We start from the raw sequence: 10,043 nt of genomic DNA, 5'->3' as shown, positions 1-10,043 counted from the left end.
AAGCTCAAAAATGTCGATTTTAGGTCAAAAAAGGTTTAAATGTTGATTTCATGTTAACCCGTGACGGTAGGGATGTTGATTTCACTTAGAAAACAGCAAACTGTTAATTTTACGCAGCGTATAAGCTCAAAAATGTTGATTTCAGGTCTAAATAGATAAAAATGCTGATTTCACGTTAACACGTGACGGCAAGGATGTTGATTTCACTTAAAAAACGGCAAAATGTTAATTTCACGCAGCGTATAAGCTCAAAAATGTTGATTTCAGGTCTAAATAGGCAAAAATGCTGATTTCACGTTAACGCGTGACAGCAAGGATGTTGATTTCACTTAGAAAACAGCAAAATGTTAATTTCACGCAACGTATAAGCTAAAAATTGTTGATCTCAGGTCTAAATAGGTAAAAATGCTGATTTCACGTTAACGCGTGACGGCAAGGATGTTGATTTCACTTAGAAAACAGCAAAATGTTAATTTCACGCAACGTATAAGCTCAAAAATGTTGATTTCAGGTTTAAATAGGTAAAATATGGCGGCCGGAAAATAGTGTTAACATCTGGAACTTACTTTGGTTATCTGGGACAATGATTATCTGCACTGAACAAATAAACATCAAATAAGCACTTTTCCAAATACAGCAATGTCTTAAATGGCTAAAAATCACGAGATAAATACATATTTTTCGACAAACGCGATCGTAGCTTTATGTCACGCACCGCCTAACAGATTAACAAATTAACCCTTCTGCGCAACGTACGGGTCTCCATACATCTGCATATCCGCTGATCCCAGAAGTTCAAAACACTACAAATCATGTCGATATGAAATAAAATCAACGCAACCTGGATCACAGATCTATGTTACAATCGATCGCTACTTGTTGGCCATCATTACCTTTAAATGCAAAAAGCTGAAACAATCTAGTTACCAGTTCGAGAAACGCAAGCAGAACCTGATCGCAATGCATGCTGGGAAGGGTCTTTACACCTCGTGCGTGGGAAAACATGGTGGTCGATACAAGACAAATTTTATAAGTCAAAAACCAGTTCTTGCTTTCCAAACTTTGACACTAGCAACGCTTGGCAAATGGGCCACAACTCACGAGAGGGTATTTTTCTTGGGCAAGAACTGCTCTTGGACTTTGCTGCCTGGCTCGATCTGACTTCGAACGCCGATAACACAATTACGGTATATCAGCTACCTTCGAAGTTTCAGAACACATTTTGATTCTTTAAAACGTGCTGACAACTTACGGGTTTATGGAGGCTTTATGATGCCTCTCAACCACCAGGCAGGCACACAAGGTACTTTAACACTATGCTTAAGATATTAGTTGACAGAGCTCTAATGCGGCACATCTCTTTTTCGTTCGATGGTATTTCGTTTGCCGCTCGATCGATTCACGTGTTGTGTTTACATCACAATAACCGATGTAAACAATCACTTCCCAGATTTCCGCTCTATATACTATTTTCCTATGACTTTAAGGCAGCTAAGATTCAGTGGAATACACTATAAACAGTCTGCCTATTTGCTGTTCAACAAAATAATAAGGTTTCTTTTGGTTTTTTGTTCAACAAAAGATCTCCAAAAGATGCTGCTTGGGAAAACTGAGCTTTTTCCATACGTTATTTCTCGAGAACGAAGAGCGCCCCAGCCAAAAAAAATTCAGAGCAATGTTTCTCAGGTACAACGAAGCCTACATGCCAAAATTCAGCTATTTTTGAACACTTTCAAAATGGCCAAAAAATCTAGGGGACATTCTTGCACGCAGCCTTTCAATTGTTCCATGAGGGCAAGACTGCCCATGGATTTCTCTGAAGGGATCTCGATCTTGCCCTGAAAACTGTAGCCACCTGAAGAAGCTTTGGCAACTTTCCCACACACTGTCTCGAATAATTCCAATCGCTCGCCTCCAATTTTGCCCTGCAGAACACCATCTTCCAGCTCACCGAGCAGCTGATCAACTCCAGTTAACATGCCACTATCTACTATCAATACTAGAGGCAGTTGTTGCAACCACAAGAGGCAGTTCAATGCTCTTCAAAGAAAACTTGCTGCTATCACAGAAAAAATTGACAACTTACAAGGGTCATCCACCACTTGTGTGACAAAAGGAGAAGTGAAAACCTCCTAAGAGATATTTATGGTTTTGCTGCTGTTTTGGTGTGCACATGTTGGTCCGTTGGACGAAAACTGCCAAAATGCCCCTGACTCTGAATTCCCTGAATCGTATAAATAAGATTTTTATTCGATCTGAAATAAACACAGCAAATAATACTCTTAAACAATAGCAACTACCTGAAAATAAAGGGCCTTAATACATCATATCAACCAAAAAAATGCAAACAGATTTCACAGAGTAAACCACATGGTATTTTACAATTGTTAATCACATGCGGTTGATTACCGAAATTACACTACCAGAAATCAAAGGAAACAACTTAAAGTAACAAAGCCTTAGAAAAAGGAAAAAACCCAACTTAAACTGACTCACTTCATGACGGATTCTAGAGTCCAATTAAACTGTAAAAAACCTTTAAAACGGGAAGCTATCCATTTCAACACATGTAAAACTAACTGAAAATGATTCCTACATCAAGCTGCTCAAATTGCTATGTCAATCAATGTAATCATGTTTGATAGTGTAATATTAAACTATTAAAATCAACAATAAAACGTCACACAAAATGTCACGCAAACACTGTTCTTCATTGAAACACACATGTCATCACCACAGGCAGCTATTCTGCTTGTTTTTAAAGCCTCCAGGGAACTTGCTGGGGGGAGTGGTGATTGAACAAGGTGAGATATGACAAAGGTCGCCAAAGCTTAAGAATTGATTAAATGATTTGAAAGTGTCAAATATTTATCGCTTATTTCAGTCACATTGAATTTCCTTTGTTAGCTTTGCCATACATGGGGAATAAATTTTCTGAAATCACTCCCAACCTTTATTACAGTCAATCTCAGGAAACCATTAACATTTAAAATAATTGTCTAGGACACTTATTGTGTTATAATCAATCATGGGCAAGATCTTCAACTACAGGAACCACAGAACAGATGTATTCTATCGGTCAAGGAACTATAAAATTTACTAATTTTTGGTTTTCACCTTGTCCCAAGATATACCCTCCATCTTTATATATTACTTTAAGTCTAAATAATTACTATCCTTTTGTATCAAGAACCACATCCAGTACTTTTTAGTTTAAAGGATTGTGGAAAACAAGAATCGTGCCAACATATACGGTTACTCCAGCAAGCGAATCGACAATTAATTTCACATGGCTATAAATAGGATTGATTAAAAATTTATAATTTTGGTGGTTTGCTAACTCTGGTATCATCTTTGGTTAAACTTGTGACTTGATTAACCCATTGACTCCTGTGCTGGCCATAAACAGTGGTGACGATCCTTGGCCTTTGTTCCACTTCTGATGTCATCACCTTTGATCAAAATTGGCATTGTCTATACTCAAGTTCTGCAGGAGGAAAAGATCTTTCCAATGATACCCAGATCAGGGTGATTGGCTCAATGGAGCCTAAGATATGCATGAAAATGTTCAGAAACTTGAAGAAAAACGCAGAGCAAAATTTCCTGCAACAACACTTGGCTACTCCATAGTAAAAATTGCCCGTCTTGGTGATGCTTTCTCAGACATTTTTAAACTGGAAGCAAGCCCAGTAGAAGGTCAATCACTGCCACAAAAAGATAAGAAAAGGACAAAAAGTAAAGGTAAAAAAAAAATGAAAACTAATGAGACAATCTCAGATAGTGCATAGTGTAATGCATAGCTCTGATGCAGTACTCATGACACAGTTCCTACATAACCCCTGCCATTCACTCCTGGTTTGTACTGACCTTGCTGGTCAGCTAGAGATTTTGATGGGACATAATCTTAGCAGTGTGTATGTTTGGTGTATGTATTTTCATTCACAGTCCAAGAATAACTTACAATTAATTACCATTTGTCAAGACAGCTCTCAAATTTTACTGTGGTGTTTTACGTTGATTTTTGCTCATTTCATATTAAATAATACATTTAAGTAGTGAATGTGACAATTTTACTCTTCACAAAAACGTTTGTAACTTGATACTTTTGTTTTCCTTGCAAAGGTATGTAAACTAAAACTCTTTTTTTCTCAAAAACAAATGGAAGATATGCTAGTATTCTTTTCACAGCTGGAGATAAATGGAAGAAAGTTGAATGTCGGATGAAGAAATGGAAGAGGAACAGTTCGCTTCATTTAAAATGCAAATTTTCTTTTGACTGATAAACAGGAACTAATCTAATTATCACGTAAATCAGAATGAAAGATTGTAATGCTTGCAATTTGTATTGATGAATTTGAATATTTGCATTTCCAGAGAAAACTAGCACGTTACCCACACAGTCGTTTTAGTCATGTTAGCTAAGACAACAGTATTTTTTTACTCTCTAAAAACACTATTGCCTTGGTATCAGTCTTAGGTGTTGTTCACACTTGGTGCCCGGGCACTGTGCCCGGGCACCGGTGCGAAACTGTGCGTTGTTCAGACTTCGGTGCCCAGTACCTTGTCAGGACATTTAAACTTTCGCGTATTTCACAATGTATCGAAGGCACATGTATTTCTTAAATGTACAAATAAGCATGTTATATGCTGTTTGTACCTTTTTGATGATGTTCTTCCACATGAAGAAATTACAAGATGACAGATACGAAGAAGAGAGACTAAAATTTACGCGCATTTTTACAACCACCTGCCTTTCAGTTGCTTGCAAGTTGAGAGACGTTCTGTCAACAAAGGAACCCACAAGAAGAACATGGGAGATTCGACAATATAAGCATGGTTTGGAAGATGAGTTCCTTCATTTTCCTGAGAGAAAGTGGTTGGAAAGCTATCGCATTTCAAAAGATATGTTCGAACATTTGGTAAGCAAGATGCAGGGCCTTAAACGTACAGTTACTAGATTGCGCAAACCTGTCTCTGTAAGGGTGATCGTGGCAATGCTTCTGAAGCACTTGGGTAAAGGCTTGGACTACCGTGAAATAGGAGACAAGTTTGGAGTCAGCGCATCAACAGCATGTCAAAAGGTGAATGAAGCTATGCAACTTTTGGTGCGATCAAAGCATATGATCAGTAGGCTCCAAGGTGGTGCAGATTTACAGAAGATCATAAATGGCTTTCAAAGGAAGTGGAATTTTCTGCAGTGCTTGGGAGCAATAGATGGAACTCGCATTCCCATAAAAGCTCCATTAGAACATCACACAGACTACTTCAACAGGAAGTGCTTCCACTCTATAATTCTGCAAGCTGTATGTGACAGCCAATGCTGCTTTACTGACATTTTTGCTGGTTGGCCAGGAAGAGCACATGACGCCAGAGTGTTCGGGCATTCAAAGATTGGGGAAAAAGTTAAGAAGGGGCGCCTAGTACCAGCTACTGAGAATTTAGCTAGAGTTATTGATACCCATGTAATTGAGCCATTTCTTATTGGTGACCCCACTTATCCCCTCTCTCAACATCTTATGAAGAATTATCCTGGAAGTAATTTACCTCAAGAGAAGGAAAACTTTAACTACAGACTAAGTAGAGCACGTATACAGATTGAGCGAGCCTTTGGAAGACTCAAAGGTAGATGGAGATGTCTGTTGCGTCCTTTGGATTGTGACCTTGAGAACGTTGTTCTTCATGTCACCAAAGCCTGCATCCTTCACAATATGTGCGAAGAACAACAGGCAACTTACCTTGAGGAGTGGGACAGACTGGAAGAAGATGAAGTTGGTGATCTACCCAGGCCTAATCCCTTGCAAGAAGATGATGCTCACCCAGGCGCTATTGCTACCAGGAATATTATCGCTCATTATTTGTCACAACACTAGCAAACCACTCAAAGCAACCGTCTTGTTTATTGCAAATGGTATTAGTACTGTATGGTCTCAGATATTTCAATGTTGTTAAAACTTACAGGACTGGAAAGATTTTGTTATGACCTAGGTCAAATCTAGGTTAATCATCTCCCAAGGAATATTATTGTTAAATCAGCTAATTTCAACATTCATATTGTTTCACACAAAAGACAAGATAATTTTAGTTATAGTCCCCTTCAATAACAGTTTTTAAGAAAAATTACCTCAATAGCTTCCGTTTGAAAAACAAGGTGTATTAAGGAAAAATTTAATACTCTCATGCCAGATTTACATTTTTTGAAAGTTTTCTTCTTTCGTCAGTCTCATCCCAGGCTGATACTCCTTTTGGAATGAACATATGAGGTAAAATACTTTAAAGATGTTCAAACAATTGCCCTATTCTATCCCTTCCTTAGTCTCATATGAGGGGACAACAAAGTTACCATTTGAATTCAACAGTTGAGTTTCAGTATTAAAACAACAGGAAGTAGCTAGTTAAATAAATTTAAACTGAATAAATGGCATAAAACAACAACTCGTTTGTTTCAACAACATGGTTACAAAAAGCAAATTGCTCTTACTACGTGACAGGAACTATTATTTATTTTAGGAAATTATTGTTTAAAATAGTCCACTCAAACAAGGTCATAATCCAGTATATATGATAAGCCAGTTCTAGGTTTCGGAAGGGATAATTTTCCCTTGGCGTCGTGAAGATCATAATTCGAACATATTGCAGAGATAAGTTGGGACGAGTTTATGAGTGCACTTGGACATTAAGCTTGCCTTTTGTTTTGCCATTCTAATTGATAACTTGTCCCAACATCTATTCTATTCCAACCAAGGGAATTAAGAAGATAATGAACGGTGAAAGAAAAGTTCCTTGGAGATGCGTGACCCTTGAAAATGTTTTCAGATAGGATTGATATATGTGGCGATGACGATTATCATATGGATGCTACCAAAGTTGATGGGGTTGTGTGTAAGAAACAAGCTCACTTTCGGTCTGGAATTATTACAATTTGACTTACCAATAATGCAATCCAGCTTGTCCCAGAATTCATAGGCTACTTTCTCTACACTGGTTAAAGCATTTGTCAGATATGGTCGCTCCAATCCTGATGATTTCATTCTATCTTTTAGCTTGCTATATCCACTCCTTAGCTTCTTTAATTTTGTTTCCACTTGCTTCACTGTTCAATCAATGTCGTGATCATCTTTCATCAATTTTTGCACTTGACCATAAACTTCTTTGTTTGTTGCTATCCCTTCCACGTTTTCCTGCACTCTAACGTCACTAGGCGAGTTCATACTACGTACGTAAGTAGGCCTTAAGTACGCCCAAGGTCTACTTGGAATGTGAACGGGGTTTATTTTAGTTCAAGTACCTTACTTTGTAACCTTAGAAACGGCGTACTTTCAAAGGAGCCGAAGTGCGCTCTTAAGTCTAGTTTTGCTGTTCTCGAATGCATTCTTAGGCACTATCAAAACACGCGAAAGCGATAACATGTCAATCAACTAAACGGCGGGAAAAGCTAGTGCACGCAAACCTTGGCGAAGCAAAAAGCATGGATTACAACGCAAGCCGGCCTCGCTTCTTCGCTCAGCAACAATACCGATTAGAGGACGACGATTCCGTGGACTTAAGCCTCATGTAAGTGCAGTTTCATTTATTTATTAAACCAGTTAAAGACTTTTGAACAAATGTTCTGTTTTACTCTTAATAAAATCTTAATAGCCATGTTTTCATAAGCATGCTTTCTGTTCGATAGCAACAACTTAAACCAAAGATTTGCCGGAGCAGTACCCGTAACGATTAACCAGCCACAAACGCCTTTCCGCAGTGGACAACTCTTTCATTTCCCACCACACAGCCAGACCTTTTACCGTCCTGCTGCATTTCAACCGAGCGACAGTCCACCACAAAGCAACAACAGCTCCCTAGTATCGCGAACCCCATCACCAGGGCCTGAGACTTCATCCGCTAACTCAAGCCGGGTCAGTAAAACAAGTTCCGAAGGCAAAAAGAAGACCAAATTAAAGGCGTCTGACTGGACAGAAGACGAAACTCGTGAGATGCTGGCAGTATGGGGGCCACGGTACAGCAAGCTACGCAGTGCGTCCAACAAAGAAAGGATTAAGATATGGAATGAAATTTTTATCGCATACAAGGAAAGCTGTCCTGACAGCGAAAGAACTTTGCCGCAGGTAAAGAAACGCCAGCAAAATCTCGAGTACGAGTATAAGCTTTTAAAGCAACGCTCTCAGTCGACCGGCGAAGCGGGGTTTAAGAAAATCAAAGAGGGGTTTCCATACTTCGACTTTTTCGACGACGTGATGGGTCATCGCGATAGCGTTGACCCATCCAAAATGGCACTCGAAGGCTCTTCCACGTTTGCCTTCGAAGAAGGCAGCAGCACATCACTCTCTCCACAAGGAAGCGTGGCCGACACAGAAAACATGGAAAATGAATTCGAAACTGCGACGCCCAATGAAGGAGTGAAACGAAAGGCAACTGATAAGCCAGCGAAATCTGGCAGCAAAGGAAAGAAGAGACGTGATGAGCAAACAGCGACGTCTGAGTGGCAGACAAGTTTTCTACAACTTATGGAACGAAGCATAGAGCAAGATAACATACGATTTGAACGTTCCACAGAAATGCTTCGGGAATCACAGAGGAATCAGTTGGAACAAACAAATGCAATTCTCGCAGGGTTTAAGGACATTTTCAAAGATTTGGTGTCAAAGTAAAACAGTGCACATATTTGATGTTCTAAAAAGGAGACAGTTGTATTAATTCTAATTATATATATATTTGTTACTGTTCTGCTGTTTTGTTGTTGCCTGTATCGGCAAGTTTATATGTTTATATGACATTTTGGTGCTACACATAGCATTCGTTAACAAATAAAACCTGCAGTTGGAAAATGTAGTGTTACAAGTTATCCCACACAAAGTCTTTTAAAGCATCTCTCACATCGTTGCCAGTTTCAAATAGAAGTCTGCCTTCATCTTCATCGTCTGAGTCATCATCGGAGTCGCAGCCATCATCATATAGATCACCTCTCTCAATGCAAATGTTATGCAAAACACATGACGCAACAACAGTTTTCGTAAGGGTTGTCGTTTTCTGCTCAATTTTTTTCATAACAATTCGCCACCGTGATTTTAACATGCCAAATGCACACTCGACTACGCATCGTAGGGCACTGAATTTTTTGTTGAATTTTTTTTGTTCAGGAGTTAAGTGCCCCCTGTCTGAGTAAGGTTTCATGAGCCAGCTGGTAAGGGGATATGCACTGTCTCCAGCGAGAAGAGGGCCGATTTCTACTCCATTTATATTCCTCGTCGGGCCAGCAAGAATTTGCTCATTTTGTGCCAAATTGTATAGTCCACTTAGTCTAAGGACGCGAGCATCGTGTATGCTGCCTGGATAACCAACGGTAGCATGGATGAATTTCAGGTTAGAATCAACTATAGCTTGAAGGTTCACACTATAATGCTGCTTACGATTATAGTAATCCTTGTGATTTCGTGGTGGAGCATTTATCTCTATGTGGCAACCATCTATGGCTCCGACAATTTGAGGTATGCCATACATCTCTTCGAACTCGTCAACCTTTTCTGTAATTTCCTGCCTTGTCAAGGGAAATTTTATGAATTGATCCTTCCTACAAAGAAGAGCGCGCTCGAATTCACTACAAATGCATTTCGCTGTTGACTTTCCGTATCCAAATTGTAACCCACAGCTTCTATAACTGTTGCCGGTTGCAAGTCGCCATAATGCTAAACCAACTCTTTCTTCTACACTAATTGGCACTCGCATCCGCGTGTGTTGTTTTTGTATATCTGCTCTTATTAGGTCACATAGGTATTGAAATGTTGTGTGAGTGATACGAAAATGTTCCTTCCAAAGAAAATGCAGTGCTGGATTAGCTATAAGAAGGCGAAACCAGTTCTGTGGTCTAGGCCAAACCCAAGCTCTTCTTTTCAGTTGTGGTCTTTGTTGTTGTGAGTGCCCTGCCATATAAATAAGCAACATCCGATGGTTTCACCGGCTAATTCTAAAGGCTTCCTCCATTAAAGCGAAGCAATACATTTGTTGAAGCATGAAAGACCGCTGTCGCAAAAGTAGGAAAGCAAAAA

The 10,043-nt window shown here is 39.3% G+C and overlaps 2 protein-coding genes across 2 annotated transcripts; one reads left to right on the top strand and one right to left on the bottom strand.

Moving 5' to 3' along the window:
• The first annotated feature begins 7,197 nt into the window (after positions 1-7,197).
• LOC149099727 (uncharacterized) lies at positions 7,198-8,825 on the top strand. Its single transcript, XM_089278164.1, has 2 exons — positions 7,198-7,551; positions 7,670-8,825. Exons 1-2 carry the CDS (start codon positions 7,466-7,468, stop codon positions 8,646-8,648), a joined length of 1,065 nt encoding a protein of 354 aa, XP_089134290.1. The 5' UTR covers positions 7,198-7,465; the 3' UTR covers positions 8,649-8,825.
• Positions 8,662-9,765, bottom strand: LOC149099726 (uncharacterized). The gene has a single exon (XM_089278165.1). The coding sequence runs from the start codon at positions 9,721-9,723 to the stop codon at positions 8,833-8,835; it is 891 nt and encodes a 296-aa protein (XP_089134291.1). The 5' UTR covers positions 9,724-9,765; the 3' UTR covers positions 8,662-8,832.
• Positions 9,766-10,043: the final 278 nt, after the last annotated feature.

This window comes from Orbicella faveolata, unplaced genomic scaffold (genome assembly GCF_042242905.1).
Source record: "Orbicella faveolata isolate gen_17 unplaced genomic scaffold, um_ofav_v1 contig_46, whole genome shotgun sequence".
Classification (NCBI taxonomy): Eukaryota; Metazoa; Cnidaria; class Anthozoa; order Scleractinia; family Merulinidae; genus Orbicella; species Orbicella faveolata.
The sequence above is the reverse complement of the archived record's forward strand: the minus strand, read 5'-3'. Positions and strand labels throughout refer to the sequence as shown.

Bases quoted from the DNA above. Each gene is read 5' to 3' on its own strand.
- LOC149099727 (XM_089278164.1), top strand. From the start codon at position 7,466: ATGGATTACAACGCAAGCCGGCCTCGCTTCTTCGCTCAGCAACAATAC. The intron at 7,552-7,669 runs GTAAGTGCAGTT...TCTGTTCGATAG, and splicing joins TCCGTGGACTTAAGCCTCAT to CAACAACTTAAACCAAAGAT.
- LOC149099726 (XM_089278165.1), bottom strand. From the start codon at position 9,723: ATGCGAGTGCCAATTAGTGTAGAAGAAAGAGTTGGTTTAGCATTATGG.